The sequence below is a fragment of the Puma concolor genome, chromosome B3, assembly GCF_028749965.1.
Source record: "Puma concolor isolate L17-30 chromosome B3, mPumCon1.1.hap2, whole genome shotgun sequence".
In the NCBI taxonomy this organism is placed as follows: domain Eukaryota; kingdom Metazoa; phylum Chordata; class Mammalia; order Carnivora; family Felidae; genus Puma; species Puma concolor.
The window spans coordinates 32,015,425-32,035,233 of record NC_141672.1 but is presented as its reverse complement, the minus strand read 5'-3'; the positions used below and the strand labels follow the sequence as shown (position 1 = coordinate 32,035,233).

The 19,809-nt window shown below is 38.1% G+C and overlaps 1 protein-coding gene across 7 annotated transcripts in view; it reads left to right on the top strand.

Annotated features, from left to right (window-relative positions):
- The window catches only part of PCNX1 (pecanex 1), a 169,027-nt gene that overhangs the window by 57,952 nt on the left and 91,266 nt on the right, over positions 1 to 19,809 (top strand). For 4 of the 7 annotated variants that reach the window (XM_086709393.1, XM_086709391.1, XM_086709396.1 and 1 more), the window contains 2 exons: positions 6,888 to 8,591; positions 18,766 to 18,898. In XM_086709393.1, coding sequence (XP_086565519.1) covers positions 6,888 to 8,591; positions 18,766 to 18,898 — 1,837 coding nt within the window. The remainder of the gene's footprint in view (positions 1 to 6,887; positions 8,592 to 18,765; positions 18,899 to 19,809) is intronic. The other 3 variants (XM_086709395.1, XM_086709397.1, XM_086709392.1) reach the window with 2 other exon arrangements.

Sequence of the window (19,809 nt, the reverse complement as noted above, 5' to 3'; positions counted from 1 at the left end):
AACTGCCACATTTTTATGTTTCATTATTAATTTTCAAACATGAAAGGATGGATATGTTATCCCGTTTTCAAATGGAGATTATCCCAAGTTACATAATCAGACACAAACCTGTTTTCCTATTTCCAGCCTTTTGTTTTTATTAGCCTATGAGTGATTTTCAGAAGGCAGGCAAGCTGATAAATTTCCTGTTCTTAATTATGATGGGGCATCTGGGTGGTCAGTTGGTTAAGAGTCTGACTTTAGCTCAGGTCATGATCTTGCAGGTTGCGAGTTTGAGCCCCATGTTGGGCTCTGTGCTGATGGCTCAGAGCCTGGAGCCTGCTTTGGATTCTGTGTCTCCCTCTTTCTCTGCCCTCCCCTGCTCCTGCTCTGTCTCTCTCTCTCTCTTTCAAAAATAAATAAACGTTAGAAAATATATTTTAAATTATGAAATTTATGTAGCTACAAATTGATCACCAAATTATGACATTTTCCTCTCAATTTAGTGTTTTACCCAGGTCTAGTTCTTACAAGTGTGTTTTGTTCCTGTACTTGGAACATAAGTTTATCATGCTGTCACTCTGCTTTTTGGAATTGCAGTACCCCATCATTTATTTGCTTTTGTGGACTATCCCTCCCAACATACCCCTCCCCTCTAAACTTTCTAAACATACTGTATAATAAAGAAACTATCTTCTTATAAAAGGTGAAGGCGAATTGATCAGTTTGAGAATTACAGTATCCCTTTCTGTGATATATAATCAGAACGTCTCAAAAATTAGGTAATGATCTTAGAGGGGCTAGTGCTGCTGCATTTATAGGTCATATTTCTTTGTTTTGTATCTGGGAAGTACCATGCTTGAGCAAGAATTTTGTAATCTGTTGGGTTGGGAATTACATGCACACAAACCTACTCTGCAGATAACATACTGACATAGATAGTGATGTCTAATGTTCACTGAGCGCACACTATTAATATATGCTAGGAGTCAGCAGACTTCCCGTAAATGGTCAGATAGCTCCATAGGCCATATGGTCTCTCTTGCAACTACTCAACTGCCATTGTAGAGCTCAAGGAGCCATAAACAGCACATAAATGAGTGAGCATGGCTGTATTACACTAAAACCTTGTTCAAAGTAGGCAGAGGGCCAAATTGGCTCCATGGGTCTTAGTTTGTCAACTTCTGGTTTAGGTCTTCTTTTAAGCATTTCATACGCATTCACACAGTTAATCTTCACTGTAAGCTTTCGATGTTAATGTGATTCTCACATTACAGATGGACATATCATGGCTAAAAGAGAAGTTATAAAAAACCTGACCAAAGTCACACAGCTACAAAGTGGCAGTCCTAGAATTGAAATCTAGTTTTGAATCATGCTTTTAATTGTTGTTTTATATAGTTTTGTAACATCTATCGTGTAACATTTTAATATGACAACATTGAAAATTTGACAGATAACACAGATAACATTTAACAGATACTGTTCAGTGCTTATTACACGCTCTGAGCACCATTCTAAGCACCGTAAATAAATCAGTGAACAGACAAAAAATTCTACTCTTATGTGGCTTCCATACTTATTAGTATGGAATCATACTAGTATCAAATATATATGGAGTGGTGGGGGTTGGGGGGATTTAAGTGTAAATAGAGTGGTCAAAGAAAAGCCTTGCTGAGAGCAAAGACCTGAAGGAGGTGAAGGAGTGAGCTATCAGGATATTCGGGGGGAAATGAGCTGTCTCTATGCAAGAGTAACAGCACAGGCAAAAGTCCTAAAGTAACAACATGCCTGTCAGGTTTGAGAAATAGTGGGGCTGGTGTGAAGTAAGTGAGGCTACAAACTGTATAGTCTTGTAAGATATTTTAAAGATTGTGTTTTAGGGGCACCTGGGTGGCTCATTTGGTTGAACGTCCTACTTCGGCTCGGGTCACGATCTCACAGCTCCTGAGTTCGAGCCCCGTGTCGGGCTCTGTGCTGACAGCTCGGGGCCTGCTTCAGATTCTGTGTCTCCCTCTCTCTCTGCCCCTCCCCCACTTGCATTCTGTCTCTGTCTCTCTCAAAAATAAACATTAAAAAAAAATTGTGGTTTTAATTCCCAGTGAGATTAGGAACTGCTAAAGGGTACTGAGCAGAGGGAGTGTCATGATCTGAATTACCTTTTAACAGAATCACTGTGGCTATGATTAAAAGGGGCAGAGGCTGGAGCAGAAGCTCAGCTACCAGATGATTGCAGTAATCCAAGGCACGGAGCAGGACAGTGAGAAGTAGTCTGATTGGGTGTGTAGAAGATATTAGGGACAGGATATGTTGATGTTGATGGATTAGGATATATCCTATAAGAGAAATAGTACTCATGGATGACTGTAAGGTTTTTGGGTTAAGTGACAGGGAGGATGGAAGGGGAGAAGGCTGAGAAGGAACAGATTTAGGAGTAGGGAGAGCAGGAGGAGGGTAAGATGGGGGGTTCAGTTTTGGGCATATCAGGTATGAGATGCTGTTAGACCTCTAAGTGGCAACAATTAGTAGTTAATTAGGGTAGGTCTGGATTTCAGGTATGAAGTCCGGGTTGAGGTTTTAAATTCATGAGTTTTCAGTGTATAAATTCAAAAAAAAAAAAGAGCGGGGGGCGGGGGTGTCGTGTTAACTGTGGGTTGGGTTATCATGAAGTTCATAAAGTAACTGGCAAGCCTGCATGGAGTTAGGCTCCCTGATCCAATTTTGTTGGTCATGGCTACGATTTGGCACCACCTAGTGGCAGTTGCTTACTCTGGCTTAATTATCACTTGGGGCTCTTCCAGCTGTCTGGCTGGTTTGGGTTTACAGGGCAGCAGCAGTTAGTTGGTTAGCAGTTATTGATTAGTTGGCACTCATTTTATGGACGTGACTGAGACTGAACTAGGATGAGGGGACGTGTGCTCTCATTTTTTGCTTTTAAGAAGGGCTTATCTCTAATTTCCGTCTCCAGCCGCTCCCATTTTTTCCCTACCCAAGATCAGTATTTTACCCTAATCCCATCTGAATGTGGGCGCTGGGTAGAAGATGGAGGAAGCTAATTACAAGTATTTCTGAATTTTAGTTATCGTGGGACCAGAACACTGGATGAGATGGAGAAAAGAGGGAGTGTATATGGAAAAACGAAAAGTTCCAGGGATTGAGCTTTGAGCCAGTCCGGTGTAATAGGTGCAGGAGACCCCGTAGGAACAGCGGGTGAGGTGCAAGGAAGGCCTAGAGTGCTGTATCCCGGATTTTCAAGGAGACTGGAGTGCTCAGCTTTGTCCAACAGTGCCCATGGGTCAGGTGATACGAGGCTGAGACTTGGCCATTGGATTGTTGGTGACCTTGATAAGCACATTCATGGAGGGGGATCAGAGTACCTGTAGGAGAGAATTAGAGGAGGAGAACTGAAAAGAGTGAATACAGACTACTCTTGGTGAATTTGTGTAAAGGGGATCAGTGACTCAGGGTGAAAGCCAGCAGGGGAAGGTGAGGATAAAGGAGAGATTTGGATTTTCTAAGAACATGTAAGAGAAATAACAGCTTGTTTCTTATAACTGATGGAGATGATCCAGAAGAAAGGAGGAAAATGTGGTTTTTGTTTATAAAAGTGACATATGTTAATTTTAGAAAAGACAGTTAATATGAAGAAAATAATTCACATTTTTGGCACTGACATAACTTTATTTTTTGGTGTATCACTTTTTAAAATTATTTTTGTATTGTAATATAATTCATGTACTTTAAAATTCACTCTTCTAAAGTGTACAATTCAGTGAGTTTTAGTATTTAGTAGTTGGTGTGCACTTATCACCACTGTCCAATTCTAGAACATTCTTGTCACCCCACAAAAAAAAAAACACAAAAAACCATACCCATGATACTCCCATTTCCTCCTTCAACCAGCCCCTGGCAACCACTGATCTATTTTCTGTCTCTATTGCCTCTTCTGGACATTCATATAAATGGAATTATGTAATAGGTGGCTTTTTGTGTCTGGCTTCCTTGACTTAGCATGTTGTAGCATATATCAGGACTTTATTCCTTTTTATGGCTAAATATGGTATATTACTTTTAATATTCCTACACATATATGCAGATATACTCTTAATATTCTTTTTAACTGTTACAGATTGGAACCATACTTTTTATATAGTGCCATCATTTTCACTCAAGTATTTTCTCACTTTATTATGTCATCTTTGAAAACATTTTTAGTGCCTGTGTGATGTTTTAATAGACAGTCCAATTTATTTGACCTTTTTTTATTGGACATTTTCATACTTTTTATGTTTTAAGAAGTTTTGTTAACAACCTGAAATGAACAATTTTTTGCTAAAACCTTATATACATAGGTGATTTTATCCTTTAGCAGCAATTTCTAGAAATAGATTACTGATCATGGGTGGGTATGTACACTCTTGTGAGGCTTTTGGCCACATTGCTAGATTGTTTTATAGAAGATTACGCCGGTGCATCCCCATGAGCAGTATGTGGGTGTGCCTTTCTTATCCTAAATGCCACTGGTAGAAATTATTGGTAAAAAGGTTGATTAGATGAAAATAGTACCTCTGTGTATTGATTTGAGCCTTAGACCATATTGCTACCAGTGAGGAAAATATCTAAGAAAGCGTATTTACTTGAAAGTCTCCTAAAACCATCTAAGATTTCCTGACAAGATTTGATTTTTTTTAAATTTTTTTTTTCAACGTTTATTTATTTTTGGGATAGAGAGAGACAGAGCATGAACGGGGGAGGGGCAGAGAGAGAGGGAGACACAGAATCGGAAACAGGCTCCAGGCTCTGAGCCATCAGCCCAGAGCCTGACACAGGGCTCGAACTCACGGACCGCGAGATCGTGACCTGGCTGAAGTCGGACGCTCAACCGACTGCGCCACCCAGGCGCCCCAAGATTTGATTTTTTTATGGTATATTTAGCAACATTGGAAAAAGTACACGTAAAGTACTTTTAAAGTAAGTTTGCGTGTGTCTTTTTAAATGAAAAATATGTTTCTGGTTTGTTAATGTCTTGGAATTGGTTTTGATAGCATTTTTTAAGTCTTTTCTCATATTTTAGAGTTAGTGATTTTCAGTAACTTGTTAAGTTTTCGTCCTATAAAATTCATAACTTTGAAATGTGAATATCCTATTTCATAATCGCTTATTATAGAGTTTTTAGAAATAACTTTACAGTTTAATACTACAAAAAAGTAAATACAATGCTAACTTTTAAATTTTGATATTTAGAGATATCAGAACCCCAAATACAGTGACAGCTGTTTTGGACAAATGATAAAGAACATGAATTTTATACTTAAGTTGAAGACTTTAAAACATAAGATAAAGCCTAATAGGTCATTTATAAATCAATTTATATGGTAGATTCTAGAGGCTGTTTCTAAGTTTTTAATTTAAATCTAGTCTAGGTTTACATTTCTAAAAAAAATTTTTTTTAATGTTTATTTTTGAGAGAGCGAGCATGAGCGGGGGAGGGGCAAAGAGAGAGGGAGATACAGAGTCCAAAGCAAGCTCCAGGCTGTGAGCTGTAAGCACAGAGCCCGATATGGGGCTGGAACCCGTGAGCTGTGAGATCATGACTCGAAGTTGGATGCTTAACTGAATGAGCCACCGAGGCCCCCCTAGCTTTAGATTTTTTAAAAGTACATACACATTTCTAGTAATTCATTTTTATTTTATATTAATCTTAGAGGGGAAGGTATGCTTTTATTATTGAGCTTGCCTGGGAAGAGTGTGAGTCAACTATAGAATCTACTAATTGTATTTTTTCTATGCGGTTATAACAAATAAGATAATTTTTATTGAGCTAATAGCAGATTCAGTCATCCTTGTCTGTCAAAAAGTATATAAAAAGTCAGCTATTGTACTCTTCAATTGCCAAACTGTATTTCAAGATAAATTACAGTGTAGTTGGGTAGGTGGATTTATTTATATCTGTATACATAGTACGTATGGTAATTCCAGTCACTAATAACTGCCCTAAGTGGAGTGTTAAAGGAATGGTCTTACAGATATACAGGAATATGTAGTTTTTCATGAGGCATTTTGTAATTGTTGCATGAATGATGAAAGAGAAAACACAGTATTTTGTTCTACAACTGTTTTAATTTTTTTGGTCATTGTGAACAGCAAGACATCTTACATCATTATATTGCATCTTCTTTATGGATTGGTCAGCCTTTTGATTTTTTTTTTTCTCAAATTACTCTAGGTTTTTTTTGATTTGTAAGATAATCACATTGGTTTTTCAAAAATTTTTGTATTGTGTTAGAGAGGTAAAATAATGATAGCTGCAGTTCATTGTGCCAGGCATTATGCTAAGAAATGCTTGTGCTAAGCACATTAACTCCATTATTTCATGGTACTACTTAGTGAGATCTCATTTTATAGATGAGGAAACCAGGGCCGTGGAAACCAGAGCTATCCAGTTAGTAAGCTAGAGACAGACTTCACATAAAAGTCCAGGGCCATTTTATGGGGTGTCTGGCTGGTTCAGTCAGTACAGTATGTGACTCTTGATCTTGGGGTGGTAAGTTCAAGCCCCACGTTGGGTGTAGAGATTACTTCAAATAAAATCTTAAAAAAAAAAAAATCCAGGGCTGTTTTAAATATAATCCTATGTTGCCCCTTATTGTTGATAGTGTATGGAACCTTTTCTCAGGCCATTCGAGGATTTGGAAGTTCAGTTCATTCTGTAAATAGAATGCTTTCTTTGTCCAGCTGTGAAATAAAAACCAACTCTTTGGAATGACTTGCCAACTTGTATTCAGTGAACTACTCGGGAAATTGTTTTTCCTCAAGTTACTGTATGCTGTGAGTTCTTTCCATTGTTAAACAGTATATAAGCAGATCATAGATTTGTGTTAACATTTCCAAATATGTGTTTGAAACAGATTTGGCAACTGATCGGAAGCTCTTCCGTCTGGTCTCCAATGATTCCTTCATCTCCATTCAGCCTTCCTTATCCTCCTGTGGACAGGACTTACCAAGGGACTTTAGTGACAAAGTGAGCTTGCCGAGTCATGGCCACCACCACCACATCGATCAGTCTCTGTCCAACACCTGTGACACAGAAGTGGCTTCTCTCGTCCCTTTACATTCACACTCTTACAGGAAAGATCACCGGCCACGAGGGGTACCACGGACTTCTAGCTCTGCTGTGGCTTTTCCAGACACTTCACTGAACGACTTCCCTCTCTATCAGCAAAGACGGGGGTTAGATCCGGTTAGCGAGTTAGAATCTTCCAAGCCTCATTCTGGATCCAAAGAATCCTTGGTGGAAAATGCTTGTTTATCTGGGGAATTTCAGCTCGTTGGTGAGCTGAAAAACAGTAATTCTCAGCCACCTACAAAAAGTGGGAGGAGCAAACCTTTGAAAGCAGACAAAAGCGTGGACAGCCTGAGGAGCCTGAGCACGCGGAGCAGTGGGTCGACAGAGAGCTACTGCAGTGGAACGGACCGTGACACCAACAGTACCGTCAGCAGCTACAAAAGTGAGCAGACCAGCTCGACTCATATAGAGAGCATCTTGTCGGAGCATGAGGAGTCCCCTCAAGTAGGAAAGAAAAGCGGTAGGAAGAAAGAGGAGTGCTGTGCTGACCCAGAGGACCAGAGTAGCTGTACCAGTGACAAAAGGACTAACAGTGAGAAGACTGCCTTGGAAGTGAGTACAAACAGTGGGGTTCAAGAGGCCAAGGATCCCAGTGATGATATGCACAATCAGAAAGGTCTCAGCACCTCTGCATCTGAAGAAGCCAACAAGAATCCCCACGCAAACGAATTTACTTCCCAGGGGGACAGACCGCTTGGGAAAACCGCTGACCCCAAAGACGAGCAGAGTGAAAAGTCAGCTGTCTCAGCGGACTCAAAAGTTGGTAAAGACGGTGGTGGAAAGCAAAAGGAAGGGGATGTACGACCTAAATCCTCTAGCTTGATCCACCGGACAGCCTCTGCCCATAAGTCAGGCCGGAGACGGACAGGAAAAAAACGGGCCAGCAGTTTTGATTCAAGTCGGCATAGGGACTATGTGTCCTTCCGAGGTGTTGCTGGCACAAAGCCACATAGTGCTATATTCTGTCACGATGAGGACTCTAGCGACCAAAGTGACTTGAGCAGAGCATCAAGTGTGCAGTCTGCTCACCAGGTCAGCAGCGATAGCTCTTCCAGCACCACTTCTCATTCACGTCAGTCTCCGGAGGGCAGATGCAGTGCTCTAAAGACCAAACACGTCCCGAAAGAAAGGGGCACTGACTCCGAGCACACACACAAAGCCCATCCGGGTCCCGAAGGAACTTGCAAAAAGCGGACGACACGTCGGACTTCCAGCACAAATAGTGCCAAGACGCGGGCCCGAGTGTTGAGCCTGGACAGTGGCACAGTAGCGTGTTTGAATGACTCCAATAGGCTGATGGCACCCGAAAGTATAAAACCCTTAACCACTTCAAAATCTGATCTCGAGGCCAAAGAGGGAGAGGTGCTAGATGAGCTATCGTTATTGGGCCGGGCTTCCCAGTTAGAGACGGTCACTCGGTCTAGGAATAGCTTGCCAAGCCAGGTTGCGTTTCCTGAAGGCGAAGAGCAAGATGCGGGCAGTGGAGGTAAGTAAATGACTGGAGGAGAGTTCCCTGAGACTCACTGCGGTCGTGGGTACTATCAATTAGAGTGGTATTTACTAAAATATATAAAATAGGCTTTGTGTTACTGTCCCTCCTTCCGCTGTGTTGGTAAACTTTCTTCTGTGTAGGAGATGCTTATGTCAGAAAAGGTTTCAATTTTTTCTTGGCCTTGGGTTTTTCAAAGTCAGTTGCCACCTCTTAATGTTTTACCAGGACTGACCAAAATTGGTTGTCTTCTTTCATTGTCCAATAGTAGCAACAACAAAATGTAGAAATTTATTAGATCACAAACCATTTTTAATCATCTCCTATACAGTGTGTGCCACTGAGCTTTCAGAGTTAGATACCTCAACCAGTAAGATTTTGCCAAATATTACTTTATCTCTGACTATGTACTGTGAAAACTTGTGCTTCGTTTGTCTCTTTGGTTTTACTTCTCCCTTACTCAAGTTTCAGGCATTAACCATTTTTTTTCCGTTAGCGTCACACTTCAAGTTGATTAAATCAATGTAGTTTAATTTGGCATTTAGTATCCATTAGTGGATACGTGATGCTCCCTGTGATAACACTGATGGTGTTTGATTAAAGTGATAGCTTATTTACTTCAGACTTATGGTATATTGTGCAGAATTCAGTGGGTGATTTTATATTGCCAGTGTGTTTTGGACGTTTTATTTCTTTCGGAGGTGTTTCTTCCTGTTTCCTCCTACCCAGAATAGTTCATTCTGTTGCGGATTTTATGGAATCTGGTTCTTGAGCAGGATCAGAAGAATCCTGACGTCTTCTGTTGCTGGAACCATAGCTTTTTCATCCTCCACTCCCATCCCCTGTATTCAGGCTGGTATCTTGTAAAACATTCTCTTATTTCCTTTGATACTATTTCTGATAAAGACTAATTTCTAATGAGAATGCAAAAAAATGATCTTTGGTACCTAAAGAAGAAAACAGTCTATCAAACTTAAGTATTGAGAACTAATTATATCTGAAGTGATTATAACCATTTGGTGACAGCATAGTAATTAAATTCCCTTAAGCCTTTGGTGTGGGTATCATTCTGTTTTTTATAAAAAGTCTTTTGAAATGCTTTTAGTGATTTCTCACACAAAGCATATCAGATATGTTCATGACCTATAAGAAACCATTGGGTTTAAAAATAGAGCTTAATTTTTCAAGGTGTCATTAAGTAAATTTTAAGAGTGAGCATGCTATGATAGAAAAATACTGCTGTTCTAAATACTGTTGAAATGTAAATACTAAAAAATATGTACAAGAGCTATAGTAAGTCTCTATGTCTTTGAATTTAAAATGCCATTTCTTTTTCACAGGGAATATGAGGTGTTCCAATTTTTAGGAAAAGTTACCTGAAAGGTTTTATTTGCTTTTCGGTGCAGATCTTTGACTGCTATGAGCTCATGCTTTTCCAGATTCCAGGTTTTGTCTTCTTTTGTTTGTGTTCTTATTTTTAAAAAAACAAGTCATTGAATGTTAATAAGAAGCAGGTAATGAACTAAAAATTTCCATGTACTTTGACGTGATGGGCTGTTAAAAAACATTTTTTTGCCAAAGGAAGAACATTGTAGGGGCTGTTTTTATTTGAGTTTCATTTATGTTTAGAATAAAATAAGAGTAAAACTAAACAGCTTAAATGTGTGAAGGGTTTGTGTTTCATTGGTTTGATCACATTTCATTAGGGTTTTGTTTGGGCTTTTTGGAAGATTGGAGGTAGTGAGAGAGGGGATATGTTTTGGTTCTCATTTAAAAGTTGTATAAAATCTCAATTGTTAAAGATTTATTTATATCGACATTAATTGTTACAGTCCTTTTTAGCAGTTTAGAAGACAGTTTTCTGGGCTGTCTCTTCCTACATACTACACTCCTAAAATGTGTCAACAAAACAGGACGCTGCTTGACCGTTCACGTGGCCGTACGTAAGCCACAAATAGATTTTATTCTAATGAACTTGGAGGTGTTGATGAGTTCTCCAATGATTTTGTTTTCTTTTTAAGCGTAGTTAGTGGAGTTGGCAGTGTGGAAGGACGAGATCTAGAAAATGTACTATAAAGTACTAAAGTGAAATACTCTTAACATAGGAGGTGACTTAACATAATGACATGATGTTGGACACCCGTGCTGGCACACGGGCTCCGCTGTGGGAAAGCTGTCTATCTTCTTGTAGCCTCAGCCTCCTCATCTCACAGGGTTGCTGTGAGGAATTCATAGATGTCAGATGCTTAGAACACTGCCTGGCCCACACGAAATGCTTAATAGTGCTACTGTTTCGATTATACAGACCGCTGTTCTGCTACTCAGATGTGTCCTTTCCTTAAAGTGGAAGAAAATGATGAAATATAGAAATATATTAGAGATTTCTAATCGTGCCATTGTGAGACTCAGCAATAGTAAAAGTAAGAATTTTTACATAATACCTGATTTCTTACATAATACCAGCAGAAAAACATGAACATGTAATCTAGTAATATGGATTTTATCTTATTTTGGCCATAATATATCCTATAACTTCTCTCTTGGTATTCCGTTACATAGCAAATGATTGTTTTTGTAGGACTTTTCACCATTAATCAAGTACTTTGGTTAAAATTGGATTTCATCAGTTTTTCTGCTTAGGTGGGAGAAGAGTTTTAGATGCAAGCTAAGGCCTTTTGTGTTGATCTCTTTTGCATTTCATTCTTCTTTTATAAAGATAAAGCATGTCTTTAATAACTGATGGTGAATATTCGAAGGAAAAAGTACAATTAAGTTCTATATGGTAGAAGTGTCGTTTGGTACCTGCATTACTTTTAAAAACCATTTTCTTTTGCGTCCCTTAATTTACTGCATGATTCAACAGATTATAAAGAACAACCAGAATGGAAAGGTTTATATTTGCTCTATTATACTTCGTAATATTTTTCTGAATTTCTTAACCTCTGTTTTTCTGTTCGGGAAAATTATTTCAAATGTAATGTTTGAGCCCCTACTCTATAAGCATGAAATAGGATCCTGTTACATTTCTTTTGGGAACCAAAGGTAATCTTTTGTTAAGGAAATATCACTGTACTCAAAGAAAAACCAAATCTCCATAAATAATTTATGAGAGTTTGTGCCATCTGTGTAAATTGGAGGTCAGTTATTTTGAATCCAAATATCATTGAATCTTAGAAAGACCCCTGAATAGACAAGAACATGAGAATTAAAGCTTTTGTACCTTACTAAACAGAGGGACTCTGAATTCCAATACATAAATTTCTCATCTGTCACTCCATGTGGCAAGTGAGAAGAAGCAAAGTAGTAGAAGGGAATTGGTGCTTGGAGAAGCTAAAGTAATGACAACAACAGAAATGCGCCACCAGCACGAAAGGAGAAGCTGGAATGACCACACAAACCCAAGCAGAACACAGCGGGTGGGTCATTAAATGCAGGGGTAAACTGTCTTGGGAATTTGATAGTGTTGAAGGACATTGTGGGATCCTAACTTAACACTGTATTGTAGTAGGCGCAGTGATAAGTGTTCATGTGACTGGCCCCGCTTAAGGGAAAGGCTCTATCAGTCTATGTGGAGAAGAAAGCTTAGACATCAAACCACAGAGAAAGATGCTCATTCAGTGTAGTGAACAGATTTGGATACTTCATGTGCTTGGAAAAGTTGTCTACTCTTAAAGCAGTATGAAGAAGAGGTATTTTATTGATGAGGCAAGTGAGGGTTAGTGTATAGAATTCCCTGAACCAGCCCATGCCTGATTTTGTGTGGTAGGGGCAGACATTACACTATATATATGTATTTTTTCTGGTAGCAGTGAAGTTCTGGATGAGGAATCAAACAGTTACATTTTAATACCACCTCTAATTATTAACTGGATACTCTTGGCAAGTCATTAAATCTGTGCCTCAGTTTTCTCAGGTGTAAAACAGGAATAACTGTTTAGGTCTGTCTCAGCATTAACTATCAGATTCTAGTGAGCTTAGATTTGTAAAAGTGCTCTGTAAATTACAGGTTTAGTGTGAGAACTAAGACACTGATGCCTTTTCGTCATTTGTAAGGAAGTTTCCCTTTTCAAATCTATGTCACTTCAAATAGATATTCTTCACTAATGACCCCTTCTTAGGTGAATCTCAGAAAACATATGCAAAATAGTTTGAGTGCAGTTTTCTGGAAGAGTCTATATGTCTCATCCCACTTGCATAGGATTAAAAAAACATTTGGAGCCACCTCTGAGATAAGGAATCCTGAAACTCTTTTAGGAACTGTTGTGTGTGAATCATGACTCCAGCGTATCATCTAATTTCTTGAAAGCATTTTGTCTGCCCATCTGTATTTGTTTGGCTGTCTGGGATTGTGGAAAATACCAGTAGGACATGGAGATTTTCTCTCACTGAAGACACAGCTAATCCTTTGTCGTTGGTTGCTGTTGTGTGCTGGTTTACTTATCAAAAAGTAGATTAGTCCTTTGAAATAATGTTCGCAGCTTGAAATTGTTTAATGTGGAATGAATGCTTTGAGGTTGTGCCATACATTCTCGGTGTGCTTTGGCCTCCCAGAAGATAACACTGATGAGTATTCGTTTTATTTTAGAACAAAACCTTGGCACGCCGGTGTTGGCATCATCCTTGGCTGACATGGGAAGTAAGAGGGGGAGAGACGTTTAGATCAAATGGCAGTGTATTTCAGGATGTCTGCTTATATCTTTTATTTTTCTGAGATGTACATATACTTGTGTGTATTTTCGCCTTTCTTTCATGTCTCATTTCCTACTAGCATTTGCTGCTTTTCTGTTTGAGGTACCAAAACACAACTTTTTATTTGCAGTCTTCTCATATTTACTTTTTCCTCTAATAAACACTCCCCACTGAAAATAACACCTTTCTTGAGCAGTTTTTTTTTCTGTCTAAATTTTTATTTATTTAATAGCAATCGAGCCATCACAAGAGGCCAGCCACAACTGTGCATAGGGACTAGAAAGTCACTTATCACCTATGAATCCTCTCACTAAGCAATCAGCGGCATGACTGACATGTTTTTGTGGCGTCTTTTTCTGTACATACTGATGCTTACAACTTTCCAATATTTGAGATAGAATATGGATAACCTTCACCTCCTACCTTGCCATGTGTTGCTCTTTTATACCTCCCTGCCATTGTTATTTTTTTAAATATGAAATTTATTGTCAAATTGGTTTCCATACAACACCCAGTGCTCATCCCAACAGGTGCCCTCCTCAATGCCCATCACCTACTTTCCCCTCTCCCCCACCCCCCATCAACCCTCAGTTTATTCTCAGTTTTTAAAAGTCTCTTATGGTTTGGCTCCCTTCCTCTCTAACTTTTTTTTTTCCTTCCCCTCCCTCATGGTCTTCTGTTAAGTTTCTCAGGATCCACATAAGAGTGAAAACATATGGTATCTGGTCTTTCTCTGTATGATTTATTTCACTTAGCATAACACTCTCCAGTTCCATCCACGTTGCTACAAAGGGCCATATTTCATTCTTTCTCATTGCCACGTAGTACTCCATTGTGTATATAAACCACAATTTCTTTATCCATTCATCAGTTGATGGACATTTAGGCTCTTGCCATAGTTTGGCTGTTGTTGAAAGTGTTGCTATAAACATTGGGGTACAAGTACCCCTGTGCATCAGCACTCCTGTATCCCTTGGGTAAATTCCTAGCAGTGCTATTGCTGGGCCATAGAGTGGATCTTTTTTTTTTTTTCGTAGATCTATTTTTAATTTTTTGAGGAACTTCCACGCTGTTTTCCAGAGCGGCTGCGATATACCTCCCTGCCATTGTGAAACTACTCGTTGCCTTTAATGCTTTTCCTCTTTTCATTCACAGAGTAAAACAAACTGATAGTCTATTTCAGTATCCTCACTATAAAAATAAATAATCGTACTAAAACAATTCAATATAGGATTTAGAGAATTTTCCTTAACTCATTTAGGTAACTGAGAAGTAACTCCTGAGGTGGGAGGTATATGTATTGTGGATTTTGTTTTTTATTTGATCTTTAAGAATAGATCATACCACAGCTGTCTAAAATGTCTTAGGCTATCTGTGCCTTGTACAGGAATTGCCCTTAGGTACCCTGTAAATGTTTAAATTTACTTGAGTGATTGTATTACTACCTCAAAAGTAAAGAGCTACATGATCCAAGGTTCTTAAACTTGCTGGGCTTGTAATTCAGTCTGTTGAAGTTTGCTAACACAAAGAAATGATTAAAAAGTCAAGACTTGGTAATTTTAAAAATATACATTAAAAAATTCACAATTGTCTAAGTATATGTCCTTGAAAGTATTTTTAAATCTTTCTTGTTATTCATGGTTTTTGAGTCCATTGAATGTTTTTCCCCTCCTATACCTATACATGCTTTAAATTTGGTTGTACCTAGAGTGTTAAATTTTTCTTACTTGTGTTTTATGCTCTTATTCTAGTTAATTTCATTTTTTTTTTTTTTTTGCCAGAAGATACTGAGTTTTAAGCAGTGTCACAATTCAAAAGCAGTGTCAACTTCAAAACCAGGTTTTGTTTATTTATTTATTCATTTTTGTGAGAGAGAGCATGAGCAGGGAAGGGGGAGAGAGAGGGGGGGATAAAGGATCCCAAGGGGGCTCTGCGCTGACAGCAGTGAGCCTGATGCAGGGCTCGAACTCATGGAATTGTGAGGTCATGACCTAAGCTGAAGTCGGATGCTCAACTGACTGAGCCACCCATGTGCCCCCCAAACCAGGTTTTAAAGTGTTTTCTCCCTCCTGTTTGGTTCCTTAGTTCAAAGATTTGTGTGTGTGTGCGCTTTGTTTCTTTCTCTTACAAAGTTAAAAGATTTAAAAAATTTATTACATTCGGGTTGTAGAAGTGAATTTTCAGCAAGTGTAGCTATAACTAATGTGATTGAATATGCTTGTGGCAAATTATTTTAAGCTTTTTTAAAGACACTTTGCTTTCCTTGGCGCTAGTAGAACTGGGCCCCCTTTGGACCCTATTCCAAATAGAGATGTTTTGATTTAGTAGTACGTTTTTCAGGGGGCATGGTTTAGTTTTATTTGTTGTGACCATAAATTATGGCATAGTGTTTTCAGTTGAATGTGTGATCCTAGCTATTGTTAAAGTAATTGTTATAGTAAACATTGAAAATTCTTTTAGCATTAGGTATTTACACCCTGAATATTACAAGGACACTGTAGGCAGTAATCATAACTCCACTTACTACATTGTTCAGAGGATGTCTAAACTTTCATCTTAGGGTGTTTCTAAAACTATTTTATTAAGAGAGTAGTATTATGTAGTTCTTTTGCAGAGGACAAAATATGAATAGTGCAATAATAGCAAAAAAAAAAAAAAAGTTTTCTGAAGAAGCCAAAGGACATTGTGACTATAAATGGACACTAATAGTTGTGTTTTCTTCTTACTATTATGCAATAACTAGCTTTTACTTAAAATTAACACCATTAAGTCTTCAGTAGAAGGAAGATAATAAAGAAAATGTTTCCTATTTCCCTCCTTTCTATTTATTCTCAGTCTTCAATGATTACATTTTGCTTTTATCCAAATCCTTCAGAGTAATTTTAGTACATTTTATGGATTGAATTATTCTCCTTAAATTATATCTGGGTAAATTTTACTCTTATTCTGGTTATCTAAAACTAGAGAGAATGTTTGAAAGTTTCTTAAGTGAATTGACCTGTAAATTGAGTAGTAGTTTGTTACAGTAAAATGGAAATCTTCAATATAAGTTCACAAAGTGTCTTGAGTTGAGTTTTAGAAGTGGTTTTAAATTCCATAACCTCAGTTAACATTGCTGATGTCTGAGAGCCATTAACAGTCACTCATATAAGTTTTCATTTCTTCCTGCAAGTGGCTCGTTTTATCCTTTATCTAGTGACTGCCTGCCAGTACGGTTTCTCCTTTGTGACAGTGCTGGTTGCAGTTTCCTATTACTGAAATCATAGTTGTCAGGAATAGGCAGAGCATACAGTAGGCTTTGTAGATGGTGGTGACAGAAAGATGGTGTCCTTGAATTTCTAGATCAGCACTGTCCAGTACAACTTTCTGTGACGATGGAAATGTTCTCAATATTGGTAGCCACTAGGCACATGTAGTTCTTGAGCACTTGCAATGTGGTTTATGGATCTGATAAACTCAATTTTTAATTTTATTTACTTTTAAGTAGCCACATATGGCTAGTGGCTACCGTGTTGGGGACAGCACGTTCTCGATGACCAGGTTTAATGATCATTTGTTCTCACAGGTCACATGTAATTTTTGTGTACATGAGCTTTTATATCACAAGTAACAGCTTTTTCACATTTAAAGGATTTTTCATTATATCTCAGTGAAACTGGAGGGGAAAAAAAGAAAAGAAATATTAGGAGTCCAGTCTGATTTGGAGCCAAAGCCGCAAAACCTAACTTCTTATTTAGTTGCCTAACTTAGAATATCACTGTAGTATGTGAGCTGAAAAATAAGTAGGCGTTCTGTCATTTGTGACTTCTACTTTTTACTGGCGGAAGCTTGCCAGATGGGTGAAATAGTTGTGTTTGTCATTCCTGCAGTAGAAGAAAGTGGCTACATAGAGACAGTTATCCTTTTGAAGGTAGTGCATATATTCCTAATCTAATACCCACCAGTGCAGTCTGAGGAAGGGGTACAGAATGTAAACATTAAAAAGAATACTTTATCAAAATCAACATCCAAATTGATGGAAATGGCTGTTGCTAAGCAGAAGAATTATTTGAGAATTAGTAACGTTTTTAAAATGTCAAGAAAACTTGCAATAGAACTGAAATCTGAATGCAACATTCTTGGATTTGTAATCTTTTTCATAATACTTAATAGAAAAAAAGTGTTTTGAAAGAATGTTTCTGTACTACATTTTGTGTTTATTTATATTTAGTATGCAGATACCCTTTGTCAAAGTCAAAATTATCCCTAAAATATTTAGATCACTAGGAAACCATTGTTTTAAATTCACATAGATAAAGCATCATTTTGCATTTTGTTCTAGAAACTGAAATCAGTCAATTAGAATGGTTTTATAAAATTTTATGTGACTCTATTAAGCCATGGTTGTGTATTTGTCATTGTTGCATATTTGGTTTTAGTTTGTACTTTATTGCTTTTGGATTAAACTATGAATATCTGTACTTGCTGTCTTGCTGATACTTGCTTCCTGATGTTGAGGGGACCTGTGCTGCTGGCGTAGAGTTGAATAAAGTTTCATGGCAGCTTACTACTTCACAGTTAAGATATGTCCATGCTGTCTTGAATTAAACATTTAAAAAGCTGCCAAAGTTATGCCACAGTGCAGCGTGGGATGAATAGCTTCCTTACCTCTGGCATCAAAAATGAAGTATTATCAGTCAGCTAAGCGTCTGACTCTTGTTTTCGGCTCAAGCCATGGACTCTCGGTCATGGGATTGAGCCCCGTGCTGGGCTCTGCACTGACAGTGTGGAGCCTGCTTGGGATTTTCTTTCTCTCTCCCTCTGTCTGCCCCTCTCCCACTCGTGTTTTCTTTCTCTTTGCCTCAAAATAAATATTTAAAAAATGCAGTATTATTGTTTGCTTCTACTGTCCTCTTGACAGTAGGAAAATAATGCCCCATTCCTGTTAGTTGGAACTAACAAATATTGCACTTGTGAAGTTGACTTAATTCAAGAGTGTGTGATTTATTTGTATTTTTTTTTCAAAGTTCTTTTTTTATTTTTTCAAAGTTTTTTTATTCATTTATTTTGGGGGGAGAGAGAATCTCAAGCAGGCTCTGCACTGACAGCTTGGAGCCGGACATGGGGGGCTCAAGCTTACCAACCGTGAGAGCATGGCCAAAATCAAGTTCGAGCTTAACCATCTGAGCCACCCAGGAGCCCCTAGATGAAGGTTTAAACCAATGGAGATATTAAAATAGGAAATTGAGTTTGAAGAGAAGATGGTGAGGCCAGATATATCAAAAACATTATTTTTAAAGAACCAGTTATCTTTAAATAAACAATGTGTATGTCTTGTGTATTCTTTGATGCGCCATATTAACAGTGTATGTATGAAAGCCCTTGGGCTCAAGCAGATAGCTTCCCTTTACATTTGAGGGTGGGAAGACGGGAGAGGCAGGCTCAGCTGCTATTTACATCTCTGACCTAGGCTCCTATTTGACCTAAGTCTATCTTGATACAGCAGCACAGGCCAGCGAGGAGGCAGTGTCATTTCGCCGTGAACGCAGCACATTTAGGCGCCAGGCAGTACGGCGCCGGCACAATGCAGGGAGTAACCCTACCCCTCCTACATTGCTCATCGGATCACCCCTCAGGTATGGTATTTTAAAATTCCACCAAGCTTAGCATGCATGTAACAGACCTTCTAACCTGTTCTGTCAGTGCCAGGAAAGCATTCAAATTGCTTTTTCTTTTCCCTCCAATTTCTCCTATAGTTTTAAGCTCTTTGGGCTTTCTCTGCATGTGACCACGAGCCTGCTGCATTCTGCATGCCTTGCGTTGCACTGTTTAGACAAAACGATCAGATTGGGTTAGTCCATTTTAAATAGCAAAATTACTTTAGGGCATCTCTATAAATGTAAATAGAGGCCTTAAGTCAGCTTTTCTTTTTTTTTCCTACTCCCTATTAATATTATTTCAGCATCTTTTCCCCAACATCTTGATCAGTTTAATAGGAACAATTATGGGCTGAGTGGTGAGCTTGTTGAGGATTACAGATAACTGACCTCAGCTTGATAAGCCAGTTTATTTTATTTCACTAAAATATATATTTTGTATTGCTTAAAAATTTGTATCTTTTATTTCATAATCAGTAGAACCTGGTAAATGACATGGGACGAAAATACTCTATGGCAAAGTACGGTCAATTGGATATATATGTATATATTTGTATATATCTGTGTTGAATTTCTCCACTTTTACTAGTGCTGAAGAAAAATATTTTTTGCATTTCCCAATATTCCTAATTAAGAAAACATCTATTTATAATATTGGGAATAGTTTTCCATTAAACTTTTAGTGTTTTATTCTCAAGTATGTCTTACACATCAAAACATTTATGCTTATGCTTTAATACAAATATGGACAAAAATGCTTTACATGTGCTTGCTTAGGCAGTGCACATAAAATACTATATACTCTCATTAATCTCTGTGTTAAAAATCACCATTACCAAATTATTTTCCTACATTTTAATCCGGAATTCAAAAAGAACACTTAGTGAAAC